Consider the following 18,035-nt stretch of genomic DNA (forward strand, 5'->3'; position numbering starts at 1 on the left):
TCGTGGTCTGACAATGAGTCAGAATATCAGAAATCACAGAGATCTTGAACAGATTGGAACCCATGGTCACTGAAGCGACACAATCTGTGGTTCCATGTGAAATGGCATACCCTAACTCCTTCTTCCTTGGGCCTTCTTCCTGCAGACCAATGGCAAAGATAAAACAAAGTACAGAGTGCGAGGTCATACCAGCTGAAGACGTTACCCACCTAGAGGCGCCTCTGCCACCTTCCATCCATGAGAATGAACCTGATACCATCCTGGGACCAGATTGTGAGCCTAACCCCGAGCCTGAGCCTGTCCAGGAGCCTGCTCCACAGCCTGCCTCGGGTCCTGAGCCTGTTCTGGTGCCTGAGGTTGAGATAGAGCAGGAGCAGGAGCCGGAGCCTGAGCCTGAGCCTGGGCCTGAGCCTGAGCCCGGGATTGGCATCCAGCCCTTGAGTGGCAAGGAAAAGGGAGCGAATAAGCCATAGGCCGGTAGCCTAAGTAGTGTTCATCACTAAGGAACCCATAATTGGGATTTGGAATTCAGCTGACATAACCAATCTCCCACCACCTCCCTCCATTCTAACCAACCCTCTTCTAACAAGGTGCTCCCACCATCAATCCTAAATAAACAGGTCAAGATAACTACTAAATAAGCACAAGGGTTCCTGCATTACTTACCATTTTACTAACATGTAAGCATAACTAAGGATAAGGCATGTGATTTCTAATTCAGTTGAAAGTGTTTTGTAGCAACATCTACTTTGTATTTCAGAAAACTGTATTTCTCTATTTTTAGCTACACTTTGTTACATTCCACATGCACACATGACAAGGTGGCATTAACTGGGGTCCATATTATTTCTATGATCAGCCGTCCAGGCTTCCCTATTCATTTTCACATTTCACATTGGCCCCAAAGACAAGAGTTTACCAGCATTCTGTCATAGATTAGAAAAAACAATCCTCAAAAATTCCGGAGGAGAATAAAGGGTACATCTTAATTGGTACATAGCATTTAAAACTAGGTCTTGAAATCAGTGTTTCATTTATCACATTAGATTTCCCAAGGACCCACCCTGCTATACAATATCTTGAGCATAGCAACATTTTTAAATAACCTAATTTTAAATTGAAAATAATGTACAGGTAGTACATTCCAGGTAGTAGACAATTCCAAATAGTATTTTCCTTTGGTGAATACACATCATAGGGGATGTACAATTTCACTTTTAATGAGATATTACGTTACTACTGTGTCCGATGCTATCTACTTTGGAAGGGCCAGAAATGGGAAACTGTTTTAAATGAACACCTAAGATCTATTTTAGATAATCTGAACTAATTATTTGATCTGTTTCGCTTTGGGGATATTCCACGTGAATAGATACTATTCTTGTATAAATGCTAAATATTAACTAAAGTGCATTGATGTCACCTCTTCTCCACCTGTTAAAATGTCTTTTCCATTGATCATATTTTACCCACGTCCTACCTTGAAGAAATTTATAGGTAGACTTTTTCATCTGTAATCAGAGTTTCTATCTTATTTTGAAGTTCAATAAATAATACTAATAAAATCTTACTTTAATGCTCCTCAGGTGAATGTTTTATTAACATTATTGACATATACTTTACATACAATAAACCACACCTATTTCCAGTGTATAATTTGATGAGTTTTGACAGATGTAGATACACCCATGAAACCACAATTTAAATAGGGAATTTCCAGGGGCATCTGGGTGGCTTAGTTGGTTAGGTGTCTGACTTCAGCTCAGGTCATGATCTCACCTTTTGTGAGTTCGGGCCCCGCATTGGGCTCTGTGCTGACAGCTCGGAGCCTGGAGTCTGCTTCAGATTCTGTGTCTCCCTCTCTCTGCCCCTCCCCTGCTCACAACACTCTCTCTCTCAAAAATAAATAAACAAAAGTAATAATAAATAGTGCATTTACATCAATCCAAAATGTTTCCTATACGATTTTGTGCAATCCCCCCATCACACTGGACCTAGGCAACCACTGATTTTCTTTTGATCGTTAGAGATTAGCTTTGCCTTTTCTTGACCTTTGTATAAATTGGATCATACAGTATGTACTTTTTTTGTATCTGACTTCTTTCAAAGGTGAATTGTTTTTAAATGAAGTAATGAATCTCTAACTTACCACATCCAGATTTTCATGTAGAGAATTTTCTTAAGCTGTGAAGCCCTTTACTTACTTAAAAAATTTTTCTTTAATGTTTATTTATTTTTGAGACAGAGAGAGAGCATGAGCGGGCAAGGGGCTAATAGAGAGGGGGACACAGAATCTGAAACAGTCTCCAGGCCCTGAGCTGTCAGCATGGAGCTCGACACAGGGCTTGAACCCAGGAACCGTGAGATCATGACCTGAGCCAAATTTGGAGGCTTAACCAACTGAGCCACCCAGGTGCCCCTGTGAAGCCCTTTATGTAGAGATCATACTTGTACATTAATTCATGTAGAGTCTTTTGTTTTAGGGTAGGTTGAACTTAAAATTAACATTACACATGTCCAGAGCCATGGAGAGAAATAACAGCTTTTACTTAGGTGTTTTCTTTAATGTGTCAATTTTCAGCTACCCCCACTCGCATGTGCACTCTTGCTCTCTCAAAAATAAATAACATTAAAAAAATTTTTTTAAAGGGGTGCCTGTGTGGCTCAGTCAGTTAAGCATCTGACTTCAGCTCGGTCATGACCTCACAGTCAGTGGGTTTGAGTCCCACATCAGGCTCTGTGCTGACAGCACGGAGCCTGCCTGGGATTCTCTCTCTTTTCCTCTCTCTCTGCCCCTTCCGTGTGCTCTCTCTCAAAATAAATTAAAATAAACTTAAAAAAATATATAATTCCATTTGTATTAAATATAATATTATGGTATACAGTGTCTGATGGGTCCAGGAAGCAAAATAATGAAGGTTTTAAGAATGATCTAATATTTAAAGATTAAAAACTAAAACACCAGCTGTGTGTAAAAATCTCAATGACCAGAACACCAAGGTAGCTGTAATTCACCTATCTCTTCCACTTTTATAATAGAGGCAAATCAGAAGAAAAAAGACTAATACATAATAGTTAATTACTACACACCCAAATTTCTGATGGATCAGTGCTGAGCAGGAAAGAAGTCACTCTTGGTTGTCTTTTAGAGCTCTTTCCTTAATAGCACTGTTCTGTTCAAAATACTGGTGAATAGTTGGATCAGTGGTTTTCAACTTTTTTTGAGGTCACGGATCACCTCAACAATCTGCTGAAAATTCTGGACCCCTCTCCATAGAAAAACATTTATATACACAAAGTGTCATGTACAGTTTTAGATGAATTAAGACTCCCTGGATCCAAGATTAAGAGCTAGTAACTTAGACAAAAACACAAAAGGCACACTTAATAAATCTGTGGATGCCTTCCTCCTGTGGGGGAATGGTTATGATGCTGTGTAACTCAAAATGATCTCCATAGCCTGGAAGCTGAGTTGAAATCAACAAGAATGCAGGGGAAAGACTGGATTTAAAAATATAGAGTACAGGGGCGCCTGGGTAGCTCAGTTAAGCTTCTGACTCTTGATTTCAGCTCAGGTCATGATCTCATGGTTTGTGAGTTTGAGCCCCACGTCTCGCCCTGCGCTGATGGTGCGAAGCCTGCTTGGGTTTCTCTCTCTCTCTGCCCTTCCCCTGCTCATGTCCTCTCTCTCTCTCTCTCTCTCTCTCTCTCTCTCTCCTCTCTCAAAATAAATAAACTTTAAAAAAATATAGAGACTGCATGTTGTCCATGCAGAAACCTTAGCTGGGCAAAGTTGGGATGTAGGTGAGGTTAATTTGAAGTGGTATCTTTGGATCTCTCCTTTCAGTACCCTTTCCTAGCCATCTGGTGTCTTATTTTCCAAACACCCAGGACTCTCATGCAACTACTAGCTCAGTGACCCACTCACTTTTGCATCCCTCAGGCAGAATTCATTGCTCAGGACCTACCTCTACCCTTGACACCATTTTAAAAAAAAAAGCAGCTGTTTGTTCTGTGACCTGTTCTTGTCTAGTGAACATGATCTTTTATCACCCAGTGATGTCACTTGGATTGATAATGAGTTAGCTCTCTTTTGAGTATTTACCTTTTAGAAGGAGATTCTTGAATACAGATAATTACTTAATCCAAAGAGTCTAAATGGTGGGGGCTCTTGGGTGGCTCAGTTGGTTGAGTGTTGGACTCTTGGTTTCAGCTCAGGTCATGATCTCGTGGTTTCATGGGTTTGAGCCCCACATCAGGCTCTGCACTGGTAGCGTGGAGCCTGCTTGGGATTCTCTCTCTCCCCCTCTCTCTCTGCCCCTCCCCACTGCTCTGTCTCTGTGTCTCTCAAAATAAATAAATAAGCTTAAAAAAAGAGTCTAAATGGTGGGAAAAGAGTCTAAATGGTGGAATTTCACGCACTGGAACAATCCAGAGGGGAGAGATTTCCGGGAAAAGGACCCTTCTCAGCTCTTCTCACATTAAACCATATGGGTTAACCATCTACACTACCTATGCACAAGGCCACTCTGGATAAGTGCAACTTTTCGTTTCAGTGTCCTTAATCTCCTATTAGCATTTCCATAACACACCATGTATTTGTTTGTGATCAGTCCTGAGACCCTATGAAATATTAAATCACAACAAAATTTTCACTAAATTTTACTTGGGCAGGAAAATGGGCTCATGTTGAAGAGCTTTCCAATAAGGGAACAGAACAAAAGTGAATCAGAAAATAAGTAATGGAATAGATCATTACCCAAACATTCTGATTACATGTCAGTCTAATTCTCAGAGAGGGTACTACCAGATTTATTTTGCTGTAGGTCGTTAAAATTTAAGTGGGTGGTCCCAATCAAATCCCAAAACAGCCTTGGGTTTCATAATCATTAGCTTTGCACTACCCAAAAAGACTTCCGGGGACTTCTCTGTTTCTGTATTTAGCAACTAGGATACACTCAAGTCAACAGAAAAGCTTTTTGGTTATAGGCCCTTATTCTCCTCGAATTCATGTTTATTCAGTCATCTACTGGATATTTATTGAATGGCTACTATGAACCAGATACGGTGACAGGTGATACAACGGTGAGCAGAAGCAGAGCAAGCTCTTGTCCCTGAGGAGTTACAGCTTGGCTAACTATGACAAATCCTGCATGTGATCAACAGTAGTGTGCTGACTGCAGGCGAGGAAGCCTGGGCTTTGGTGCTGCACTGGGGAGGGCCTCCAAATCACAGTGGTCTATGAAAAAGGGACTAAAACATAGTAATTCTTGCCCAAATGGCTAAGAAATCATGTATATGGATATCTTCAATGTCCTTCAGAGTACCAGGTGAAATTTACCCCCAATATTGTATGCTGAGAAGTTAATATTTGCAGCTCTTTTTAAAAAAAATTTTAAATGTTTATTTATTTTGAGAGAGAGCAAGCAGGGGAGGGGCAGAGAGAGAGGGAGACACAGAATCTGAAGCAGGCTCCAGGCTCTGCGACATCAGCACAGAGCCCGACCCGGGGCTCCAATTCATGAACCACGAGATCATGACCTGAGCTGAAGTCAGACGTTTAACCTAACGAGCCACCAAGGCGCCCCGATATTTGCAGCTCTTACCCTGGCCGCTGTGTAACTCAAGTTTGATGAACTTTCAGTAAGGAAAGGTGGAAGAGCTAGAAGGGAGCTTTGAGGTAATAGCACTTGACCTTTTTCAACTGCAGCACCTCTGAGGGTAATAACACACACCATGTGTGTTATTGTGATGGCCTATTATGGGGTAGAGGTGGGAGATAATACAGAATTACCTTCTTAGTTGGGGAGGCAGGAAGGGGTAAATGTAGTTTTAAAAAGCTGGATCATTCTGGGACGCCTGGGTGGTTCAGTCGGTTAAGCCTCTGACTTCTCACGGTTCGTGAGATCATGACCTGAGCGGAAGTCAGACGCCTAAATGACTGAGCCACCCAGGAGTCCCCAAACCGTAAGTTTTAGTAATGAAAAGATCATTTCACAATGTCTATGTGCGGGAAAACAAGTTAGAGGGTCTTATGAAAGGTTTAAATCAATCAGTAGTCAATAATCTTGTCTTTGGAACTTTGGTTTCAAAACAAGGCAAAACAAAGAATTAGAGATGTTAATGTTAGGGTTCCAGGAAACCAAAAACAAACCACCAACATAACTAAAAGCAAAGCACGGGGGCGGGGGAGCAGGGGGGAGGTGTTACAACTAACAGGTTATTATCAAAATGTCATAGTACTTTCCATTTGGTCCATTTTTTGAATAGAGGTCAAAAGAAAATGGACCAGGATCGAGGAAAGCTAGATTCCTCTAGCTCTGGGTATCTTCTCAACTATACAGTGGAGATGATTTTTGCTTTCTTAAAGGCTGCAGTGGAGAAGGGACTATAAATATTTATAAACTATATAATGTGGGAGAACTATACTGTTGTAGAAACCACATCCCCTGATAACTGACTCAGTATTCTTTTTTTTCTCTTGACTGGGTACTCTTAACCTTTTGGCGAGTCACAGATCCCTTCGAGGATCTGATGAAAGCTACAGAGCCCTTTTCGCAGAAAAATGCACATACAAATTTCTGCAGTAGAACTGTGAGTCTGGAGCCATAGAACCCAAAACAAGGAGCCCCCACTCTGTATCAGATTTGCTCACAGATTGACCTGGGGGCTCTATAGTGTTAATAGGACACAGAAACAGAAAGCAGCAGGCACAGCCATGTAATGAATTCATTGTAGTCGGTATAGTTAAGAAACTGGGAAATCAAAACATGGGGGTCATACAGTTACATTGCTGTGTCTAAAATTATGAAGTAAAATGCTGATTTACCCTGAATATCATAAAACTCAAATTGCGGGTTCCGTCCAAGATACTTAGAATTTTTTCCACTGTTCCTATTTACTCACATCTTTCAACTTCTTTCCAGTTAAGCTTTGCAATTAAAATTCTTTTTCTTCAGTTCATTTGGAAGTGACTATAAAACCTGCTGACATTAAATCAGCTTCATCTCTATTGGGTTTCCTTTATGAACAGGTAACAATCTGATCAATATCCAGTGCCCCAACATCCTTAGTTTATACAAATCAGTGATTTATTGTTAACAAACCACTTCACTGAAAATGCCAATAGCCCACAACTTAACTGAGGCTTGTTTCCATCTGTTTCTTATTAAAGAAGATCAAAGATCAGTTTTCTTTCACACCCACAAAGCCTATTACCTCAGACTAAAAAAGTCAGCGTTTACGAAGAGTAAACGCCTTCAGACCCGACAGGCCCAATTAGACACAGCTTAACTCTCTGATCACGCTAAAAAGGATTGGAAAGAAATGATTTCCCCTGTCATCATTTTTAACCCTGGCATTCAATAAACAGAGGTTTAATTCCTTAAGAAGATGCCTCCCTGATTAATATTTGTAAAGATCAGCGCTCACAATATTTATGTAAAAGTTTTGCCTATCAACGACATGGTTCACGTTTACAAAACTCATTTTAGCTACTGGGTTGTTAAGTCTCTGACCCCAAATTAATCCAAGTTTGTGGGCTCACCTGGATCACTTACTTTAAGCAATATTTGCAGCATAAGATTTAAATTAAAAAAATAATTTGAAGAGCCACTTGGGAGTCCATTAGAGTTTACGACTGGTAACCATTTGAGTTGTTTCCCTAAATTGAACTCAAGGTTCCACTTACTTTCTTTTGCTCCACATTTAATTAGCAATTCAGAAGATGAGTATTTTTAAAGATTTTTAGTGGCAGTTCAAGCTTCACGAATTTTATGGACTTTGGAGTCGGCAAAAGCGAGAAATGTCTTTATGAAGGATTTTAAGGCTTGCATGAGTTTCTAACAGATTTGAAAGAAAAACTGGAAGATTCTAACAACATTTTATTTTTGGTTTTTGAAATACAAATCAGAACTCATTTTTGTTACATGTAACAAGCTTGACATGTACTGTACTTTCTTTGCAGTACAGGACGGTGACTTACTATAGGTACTTTGAAACTCCCTTTTTAAAAACAACACATTTTATTTTGGAAGAAAAGGGCTTATTAAAAAGATGCATGGGTACACAGGCTGTTATTTTTCATTATATTTTAGTGTTTATGAATTCCGAACTTGGGTAGCATGCCCTCCAACGGAAAATTTGGTCCTTTAAAATATATACGTATTCCTCCTGTAACAAAAATAAAGTTGCAGTGTACTGTTGAGAAAAACAAATATTTGGTATAGGCTTCTGAGTGAGCTTGAGAGACAAGTCAGGATGTGTTTTGACCAGACAGGGGGAGCATTCGAAAACCTCCCTAGGAACTCGTGGTGGGACAAATGGCCTGGTGCTACTGGGGTTGTTCTGCCTCACAGGGGACTCGAGGGTATGCGGGAGGGTGCCAAAGACTCACAACAGCCACAGAATCGCTTACTCAAAATTAACCAAGATTCAGTACAGAATCATACACAACAAGAGTAAAACAATCTCAACAATTAATCTATGCCTGGAAAGCAAGTTGCAAGCTTGGACCAAACACCTCAGCAGGAACGATACTCGACAGATTTATAGGACACTGAAGATGAGAGAAGACCTCCATTATCTTCAGATGGTGCCTTGGGCACGAGTACATTAGCTTCCAGGGCACTGGGGACAAGCACAAGACGCACACAGGAAGAATGAATCTGAGCTGCTTAACTTTCCACCATCCTCTTGAGTATTAAACCCAGGCCACCTTTGGCCACTTGCAGTGGTGTCTTTTCTTCTTTATTCTCAATGTAAATACTTGCTCCTTGGGACACCAGCAGTTTTGCTTCTTCCACTCTCTCTTCGTCACAGGCTAAGTGTCTGGAATTGAAGACCACAAAGACTGATTACTCCCTACCAACTCCATGTAACGATGAGCATTTCCTGATACATGGTCTGAACTGCACATTATTAGGGAGTATAGTACCAGGGTATTTAATCAGGAAAGGAAAATCAATTTGCCTGGGAAGGACCGCTCGTAAATTAAAATTCAGTGGAACGGCCTTGTAATACCCGATCATAAATCATAATTCTGGACACATTACAGAACAAGAAGGGATCGAAATGCCAGCCTAAGAGCAACTTCCATGTTTTATGGAGATTAGGGTGTTGTTTAATTTTCTAATTTTTAAATTTTTATTTATTTTTTTAATGTTTTTTAAGTTTTATTCATTTTTCAGAGACAGAGAGCGAGCACAAGCGGGGGAGGTACCGAGACAGAGGGAGACACAGAATCCGAAGCAGGCTCCAAGCTGTCAGCACAGAGCCCCATGTAGGGCTCGAACCCACAGACTCACGAGATCATGACCTGAGCCGAAGTCGGACGCTTAACTGACTGAGCCACACAGGCGCCCCTGAGATTAGGGTGGTTTACACCGAATGCACACAATAATTCAGGGCTAGAGTTTAGAAAAGCCCCAATCTGTATAACAGGCTAATAGCAAGTTGTGTGGTTTAAATTTTTCAAAGAACCATTTAAAAGATTTTACCTCATTTGATCCTTATATCCACCTTGTAAGTCAGCACAGTACTATTATCACCATTTTACAGTTGAAACTGTGACAGAAGTTAGAGTCCTTGCCTGTGATGACACAGCTGAGCAGTAACTGAGGGGGAAACTTTGGCAGGCACTTACAGTTTATCAGGCAGGGTGTTAGGCACATCTCATGTTATTTTATTTAAGCCTCAAAACAATGTAGTGGGGAAGGAATTATTCTTCTCATATTACAGATGAGGAAAGTAAGACTCAGGAAGGTTAATTTACTTCTCCAAGTTACCTAATGTAAGTATTTGATATAGTTGGTTAAGTGGCTAAGCTTGAATTGAGTAAACAGTCTCCAGCTATCTCTCAATCCTAGCCTCTTCCCAGGACCCTTTCCTGCCTGACTCTTCGGGTTCCTCCTTGTTATGGAGAAAAGAGCTAGAAATTGCAAGTCTTTCTAAACAGAGTCACTCAGGACTAAAGAAAAGATTTTTATTTATGTATTTATTTTTTAAATTTTATTTATTTATTTTGAGAGAGAGAAAGAGAGAGAGGAAGACCGAATCCCAAGCAGGCTCTGCACAGAGCCCCATGTGGGGCTCGAACCCATGAATCGTGAGATCATGACCTGAGTTGAAAGCAAGAATCAGACACTTAACTGACTGAGCCACCCAGGTGCCCTGAGAAAAGACTTTTAAAACTGAGAGTGAAGTGGTGCCTAGGTGGCTCAGTCGGTTAAACGTCTGATTTTGGCTCAGGCCATAATTTCACCATTCATGAGTTCCAGCCCAGCATCGGGCTGTGTGCTGTCAGCAAGGAGCCTGCTTCAGATCATCTGTGTTCCCCCCCCACCCTGCCCCTCCCCTGCTCTCTCAAAAATAAACAAACATTTTAAAAACTTTAAAAAAACTAAGAGTTAAGAAAACGGTACTTAAAAGAACTGAATCTCACTTTAGACTAAAAAGGAGATTCATAGAATTTCTGGTTCAAAAAAGTCACCACCCAATAAGGAAGAAAAGTAGCCAAGTAATGCAGAAAAAAATACCAAGGCAGAGGACGGCCTCAGGTCACACATGTAAATCAATTCCAGATGGATTTGACAGAAACAGTAACCGTCAACCAAAACCAATGCAATGTTAAAAAAAAAGCCTATAATAAAATATAGGTAGGTATTTAACTAACTTCAGGGTGAGAAAGGACTTTCTATTCCTGAGGGAAGATGACTAGGTTTGACTGCTTAGAAGTTGAAAAACTTCTGTTCTTTAAAACAATAATGAACATGGACAAACTGGGAAAAAAACAGTTTCAAGTAACACAGCAGGTTAACATTTTTAGTATGTCAATCAAGGGAGCTTAAAAAAATCACTAAAAATAATTTAATCCCCCAAAAGCAAACAGAGAAAGGAACCCAAAAAGGTACAAGTTAGAGAAGAAATCTAATTAGTTGAAGGCATTAAAAAACGTTTAACCTCCCTGAAAATGAAAAAATGTAAGTGATAACTACGAGGCAACATGTCTGATAGAACAAAAGAATAGTTCTAGTGTTGGTAAGGGGGCAACAGGCACCCTCAAACTGTTGCTGGAAGAGTATAATGATACAATTCCTCTGGAAGCAACCTGGTAATACCTAGCAATACTCTTAAAATGTGTGTATTTGTTGACTCAGCAATCCTACTTCTAAGAGTCTATACTAAGATAATTATAAGCAAGAGGGCCAGAGATTTTTGTATGAACTTGGTCAATGTGGCATTATTTATACTCGTGGAAAACCCAAAAAAGCTTAAATGTGCAGGAAGAGGAGTGATTAAATTTTGGCACATCCATAAAATGGAACTGCATACGGCCATTCAAAAACATTTTAAAAATAGCAACATTGGAAATGCTCATGATATACTAGGTTAAAAAAACAAGATATAATTATGTACATAGCATTATCCCAATTTTGCAAACAAATTTTTTTAAATATGCACATTTGTGTACAAAAGAATGGGAGGAAATATATAAAAAATGACATAGGGAATTTTAATTTTCATCTTCACACATCTGTGTACTTTCAACTTTTTTTTTGGTCATACACATGTATTACATTTCCAAGCAGAATAAAAAAAGAAAACGACGTGTAATTAGTGCAAGAGGGCTAATGTCAAGGAGAATACAAATGACTGCTACTTGTCACTTACAGAGGAGTGTTACCCTCAGTGTCTTGGATATTTGTGGATGCTTTGTAGTACAGAAGGATATGAATCATCTTCAAGTTACCCTTGGCTGCCGCCCGGTGCATTGCTGTAGCCTCATAATGGTCCTTCGCATCTGGATTAGCCCCGCCTTCCAGTAACATGACAGCAATCTGGACCGATGGAGGAGAAAACAACGCAGGCATCGGTTTGTGGCCATAGACAGCTTCAGAACTCAAAAACGGCAGCCAAGGAATGGAACCCTACCTCATGTCTGTTTTTGGAAGCTGCATAATGTAGGGGAGTACAGCCATTTTGGTTGACTGCATTCACCTGGGCACCTTTACCCAGAAGGGCTTTTACGATCTCATCCCGGCCAGCAGACGCAGCAATATGAAGTGGAGACCAACCTGCCTGTGAAAGAGGTAGGCAGCACAAAAACGGGGGGGGGGGAGGGTGATAGAGGAAATGCACAGGGATTAATACTAGCATGCAGGTAAGGTTTACACAAAGCTGTGTGTGAACGGTTTAAGAAAATAACATTCTTTTCCCCTCATTAAGCACTGCAGAGAATGTGGGCAGTAGATGCATACCAGAGGGGAAAAAAACCACCCATAATCCCCTAACACAGAAATAATTATATATATATATATATATATATATATATATATATATATATATAATGTGTTCTCAAATTGGGATGGCAGGATATAAAGTTCTGTGAGTTTGCATTTCCCACAATGTCCACTTATCGTTTTGTTGTGAGACTTTTGCACGTTATTCTTTGGATTCTTATGTTTATTGCTTGCATATTATTTTATTGTAGAGATATTCATACTGTACTCAACCATTCCTGCATTAAATTGTTTTTATTTCTTGGCTATTATAAGTATTATTTCAGTGAGTATCCTTGAAGAGGAATCTTTGCCTACAAAAAATTCCATCCTTATTCTTCACAAGTTTTATCTTAATAGAGCCAATATCATTACAATAAATCTCTCTATAACAACAAAAGGATATCCAAGCCCTAAGTATTCAGGTCGTATTCACCAAAAACAAAACAAAATAAAAACAAAAAAAAACAACAAAAACCCCCCCCACAACTTCCCAACATAATAAAAAGGATTTGTAGTATTATAGCCTTAATCTGCGTGTTAACCTTAACCTCCAGGGTTTGAATGGCAGAATGAACATTCTAAAATAAGGCAACCTCTAGTCCTGTGCCTGGTCACCAGGGCCCCTTGCTGTGACTGCCTAGTCATAAAGGTTTCAATTTTGTTTGTGAGCTTAATACTCAGTTTTCAGTGAACACTAGACTAGAGGCTACAGACAACTTGAGCATTTATCAACTCTGCCTGGTCCTCACATCATCTTTATCATTCACGGGCACTCCAAGTTGCAGCAAGAATTCAACAATTTCGGTATGTCCGGCTGAGCAGGCCCAGTGCAATGCGGTTCTGCTGTCCTGCACGGGAAACAAAGAAGTGAGAAGATCAACATTCTTGAGATGAAATAGAAGGTAAGAAAGCATAAAAAATTAATATTGAGGCCAGCAAACCTACAGTTTGGAAACAAGAAGTAGAGAGCCCTGGACCCTCAGGTCCTTAAACTATATTACTTATTGCTGTAAGAGACACCAAGGTTTTAGTAACATGGAGGAGAATCCACTGACAGGTGTAATTCTGTGCAGAATACAGCCATGAAAATGGCAGAGCAAGAAACTGATTTCAAGGCTTGGCAGAAAAAAAGCTTTGGCTATTTACTGTTATATTATTTATGTTCTTTTATACCAGGCACTGCACTAGGAGTTTTGCAAGCATCATCTCATTTAATCTCCATGATCCTGTACAGTGGACATGAGCCCCATTTTACAGATGAGGAAACTAAGAATCCTCAGGGTAAGCAATTCGTCCAAGGTCACATAGCTATTAAATGGTGAAGCTGGAACACAAACCCCTGTCTGACACAAAATTTCTAGATACTCTGGTAAAAAAAAAAAAAACAAATCTTAAAAAAATTTTTTTTAATGTTTATTTATTTTTTTGACAGAGAGAGAGCATGAGAGCAGGGGAGGGGCAGAGAGAGAGGGAGACACAAAATCTGAAGCAGGCTCTAGGCTCTGAGCTGTCATCACAGAGCCCGATGCAGGGGTGGAATTCGCAAGCTGTGAGATCATGACCTGAGCTGAACTCAGACGCTTAACCAACTGAGCCACTCAGGCCCCCCCAAGAACAAATGAATCTTATGGGAAAGAAATGTCTATACAACTAGTTGAGATTATCCACATAATCATTTAAAAATCATGCTACCCACAAAATTAGACAGCAACGTTGCTTTTAAAAAATAATAAGCTAGGAGTTAGTTATTTCTCTCAAAGGGAATTTCCTTTTTGCAGTGACAGCTGTATTTCTTAGCTCTATGGAAAAGAATGTGGTATTTCAAACTTTATTATAAAATAATTTCAAACACATAGAAATAGAGGGAATATAATAGAAACCCATATGCTTATCACCTAGATTTAGTATTTTGTCATATTTGCCTCACTTAGTTTCCTCCATGACATTAAAAAAAAAAAAAAAAAACAAATCCTAAATATTATGACTTTTCATCCCTAAACATTTCAGTATCTAAAGAATGATGCTGTCTAAAATAGCTATGAGACCATTATTACACCAGTAAAAATTAACACTAACTCCTTTATAACATCTAAAGCTGTCTGTATTCAGATTTCCCCAGTAGTCCCCCAAATGTTTTTTTTTTAACAGTTGCTTTGCTTCCATGAGGCTCCTTACAAGGCCCATAATTTGCATAGGATTGTTGGTTCTTAAGTCTCTTGATCTTGAATAGCTTCCCTCTTTTTTATGCCATTGACTTGATGAATAGATTATTAAAACTTCATTTGACATTATTAAGTTAAATTAAAAGTATTAAAAACGATCAGATCATAATGAAAGTAAACTAAATAAAGATAAGGCCATTTTCAGGTTAAGCAATAAAGGAAAGTTCCAGAGTAAAGTCTCCTGACTTCTACTCTTCTCAAAGACACAAAATGGGGATTCACAAGTATGTGATGCTGTCTGACTAGTGCTTAGCAGGGTGCCTGTCATGTAGAATGCAATCTATAAATATTTGTTGGCTTGTTGAGGTCACAGTGAATCTCTCTAGAAACGCAGGATGAAAGCATGGGGGTCCCTTGAGCCGAAGAGCAGATTTCCCAAAGTCCATTCACTTTTGTTCTACCTCCGCCTAAGAATGCCCCTTCACCCTCTAAGAAAATCTCACTCACCCTTCAAGGTTTAACCAACCTTCTCTCCTTTGCAAAACCTTTCCAATTACAACAATCACTCTTCTGAGGGAGACTGAATCAGGTCCTGCCATTCTATGTTCTGAAAGCCCCACGTAAACTTCTCTCCTGAGTATTCGTAGGACAATGCTACCGGACGCATGATCCAGGGTTACTTTAACAACGTGTGCTTCTTCCACTCGACCTTATCCCCAGCTCCTACTAAACTGCCCTCCAGAGAATTGGCTTTCGGTTACATGTTTCATTGTATACATTTACTAGAAAAAGTAAACAAACACATTTTAAAAAAAAGCTTTCCATCTCCTCCTCACGGGTATCTCAAAGAGTAGGCACTTCTGAGAAACGCGGTAAACGTTCTAGAAATATCCAAAATTTAGCGTGCTTAGTATGGGCCTCCTCTTCCCCCAAATATTAGAGGTTTGCGGGGCTAGCTCCTACCGCCCGATCCCGAGTCCTGAGGTGACCCCGGGGAAGGATGGGGCGGCGGGGGCGGGGATCTGGCCCTCACGGAACCGGCCTCCGTCTGGGCCAGGCCAGGCGGCCACGTTGGGCCTGGTCGACACGGCAGCCTGCGGAGAGGCCCCAGAACTCCTTTACCTGGTCCGTTCTAGTAGCCAGGGATTTATCAGACAGGATCCTCTCCTTCAACTCCTCCAGCTTCCCGCTGTAGGCCAGGTTGCAGACCATTAGGTTAGATACACACCCCTCCATTTCGCCTTTCCAGGATCTCCGTGCAACACCGGACCAACGACCGCCGAACGTCCCCAGCCTTGACTGCCAATCAAAAGAGCCGACAGAGTTCCACCAATCACCGCTCTTTCTCGTGCCTTTGCCCCTTTCCCACCGCGGGGCGCCTCTGGGAGTTGCAGTTCGAGGGCAATGCCGGGAAGGGAGGCGCCTTTGCGGCGGTCGCCGGCTCTGCCCCTAGCAGTGCGGAACTACAAGTCCCAGGGTCCTTGCGGCCGCCGTAGTCAAGTGGCCGGTGGAATTGGCCCAGGATGACAGCTGGAGAATGGAGTCAGGTACGGGGAGCGGCTTCGTGTGGAACCGGGGTGGGTGGTCACTGTTGGGCCATTGAGTCGGCCACGAGAAACGGGTACGGGGTCCTGGCAAGAGAGTTATGGGAGCCTGAAGGTCCTGTCCCACGGGGGCCCTGTGACTTGCAGTGGCAGGCGGAAGGGACAACAGTAGGAGCTGAGGACTACCTCCTGAGCTTGTGCGGATGGCTGTGGCTACCCTCCCCCTCTCTGCCGCCACCAAAGGAGTGGAAAGAAGTAGGGGTTAATTATTCTGACATATTGGCGGAGCGGCATCAGGGCAGAATTCTGTCACAGCAGTGATGGCATATGCCTCCATAGTAAGGTGATGTGCCAGGGTGATGCCAAAGGCAGGGTGTGAGGCCGTAAGAGCCACTTGATATCTAATTGACCTCGGTGAGTCCATGGCCTGGTGACATCACAACTCGATGAGAGTCTTGATATTGTGGTATGGTGTTGGCCCTTTAGTGTCATGATAACAACGATGGCCTGGAGGCTTTGCTAGAAATATTAAGCTAATAGTGTTTCTATTTATGGAAATCCCAAATAGTGCCATAGCAGAAGAGATGCAAGGCTTATCCTTTATAGGCATATCCAGGAGGGCGTTATGCCAAAACTAGGTAATGATAAGAATACACTCAAGAAAGAGACTGATAATGTTTGTATGTATCCTGTTATAGTGTAGAGCAGGGCTTGGCAAACTTTATGTGAAGGGCCAGATAGTAAATATTTCAGGTGTTGCAGGCCAAAAGGCAAAATTGAGGATAATTTGTAGGCACGTATATAACAAGACAGAAAACAAATTTCAACAAATGTTTATTGATGAAATCCAAAAATAAAATAATAGTTGAGTACTTGTTTTGTAATACAGGACTACTAATAAGAATAATGGAATTCTTTTTTGGGGGGATAACATTTGGTTTAATTGGGGATTACAGTCAGTGTTCCCCATTGTAAGAATCATGTCAAATGTTCATCTGTTAATGCTGATCCGTAATGAGATTTTTTATTTCATCTTTGTAAACGTCTCTTCACATTGATAGGTACTGCCAAATACTGATATCAACCGACAAACATACCCTTGTTAACTTTTATCTGACTTTTTAAATTTCAGCATAGCTTTAGTTTTATAGAAAAGTTGCAAAGATAGAGCAGAATTCCTGTGTACCCTTCACCCAGTTTCCCTTACTGTTCCTTTCCTATTTTTAACAGCTTTATTGAAATATTTTTTACATAGAATAAAATTCACTCACTTCAAATGTACAATCAAATGATTTTTAGTAACTTTACTTAGTAGTGCAGCCATCCCCATAATCTGTTTTAGAACATTTTCGCTCTCCCAATAAGATTGCCCTCATGCTTATTTATAGTTAATTCTTATTCCCACTCCCAGCCCCAGGTAACCACTGATCTACTTTCTGTCTCTATAAATTTGCCCTTTTTTGAGATTTCATCTAAATAAAATCATACAATATGTGGTCTTTCATGCCTGGCTTCTTTCACTGAGCATAATAGTTTTAAGGTTCATCCATATTGTAGAATGTATCGATACTTCATTGCTTTTTATTGCCAAACAGTATTCTACTTTATAGCTATGACACATTTTGTCTGTCTACTTACTAGTTAATAGTTTGTTTCCAGTTGTGGGCTATTATGACTAATGCTGCTAAGAACATTTGTGTGCAGGTCTCCCTGTAGACATATGTTTTCATTTCTTATTGGTAGATACCTAAGGGTGGAATTACTAGAACATATGGCAAATTTATGTGTAACTTTTTAAGAAGCTGCAAAACTGTTTTCCAAAGCAGCAGCACTATTTTGTTTTTCCCCCAGCAATGAATGAGGGTTTTTGTTTCTCCAGATCCTCACCAACATTTGTTATTGTCTGTCTTTTTACTGTAGCCATTCTAAATGGGTATGAAATGATAACTTATCTGGTTATAATTTGTATTTCCTTAACAACTAATGATGATGAACATCATTTTATGTGCTTATGAGTCAGTTGTGTATCTTCTTTGGTGAAGTGTCTG

General features: G+C 40.5%; 3 protein-coding genes across 5 annotated transcripts in view; 2 read left to right on the forward strand and 1 right to left on the reverse strand.

Annotated features, from left to right (window-relative positions):
• Nucleotides 1-1,581, forward strand: part of VSIG1 (V-set and immunoglobulin domain containing 1) — a 37,694-nt gene extending 36,113 nt beyond the window's left edge. For both annotated transcript variants that reach the window (XM_030306378.1, XM_030306379.1), the window contains one exon: nt 146-1,581. In XM_030306378.1, coding sequence (XP_030162238.1) covers nt 146-473 — 328 coding nt within the window. In that variant the 3' untranslated portion in view covers nt 474-1,581. The remainder of the gene's footprint in view (nt 1-145) is intronic.
• Nucleotides 1,582-7,867: 6,286 nt separating this feature from the next.
• On the reverse strand, nt 7,868-15,755 carry PSMD10 (proteasome 26S subunit, non-ATPase 10). Of its 2 annotated transcripts, none has more exons than XM_030305706.2 (5): nt 15,566-15,755; nt 13,031-13,129; nt 11,932-12,078; nt 11,671-11,837; nt 7,868-8,829 (listed from the first exon to the last, which is right to left on the reverse strand). In XM_030305706.2, exons 1-5 carry the CDS (start codon nt 15,677-15,679, stop codon nt 8,676-8,678), a joined length of 681 nt encoding a protein of 226 aa, XP_030161566.1. In that variant the 5' UTR covers nt 15,680-15,755; the 3' UTR covers nt 7,868-8,675. The 2 variants fall into 2 exon arrangements, with proteins under 2 accessions (XP_030161566.1, XP_030161567.1); XM_030305707.1 differs by having other exon boundaries at nt 8,736-8,829; nt 11,750-11,837; nt 15,566-15,754.
• Nucleotides 15,756-15,894: 139 nt separating this feature from the next.
• Nucleotides 15,895-18,035, forward strand: part of ATG4A (autophagy related 4A cysteine peptidase) — a 57,566-nt gene continuing 55,425 nt past the window's right edge. Inside the window, exon 1 of the mRNA XM_030305703.1 lies at nt 15,895-15,990. Within this exon, the coding sequence (XP_030161563.1) occupies nt 15,981-15,990 (10 nt within the window). The 5' untranslated portion in view covers nt 15,895-15,980. The remainder of the gene's footprint in view (nt 15,991-18,035) is intronic.

The sequence above is a fragment of the Lynx canadensis genome, chromosome X, assembly GCF_007474595.2.
Source record: "Lynx canadensis isolate LIC74 chromosome X, mLynCan4.pri.v2, whole genome shotgun sequence".
Lineage (NCBI taxonomy): Eukaryota > Metazoa > Chordata > Mammalia > Carnivora > Felidae > Lynx > Lynx canadensis.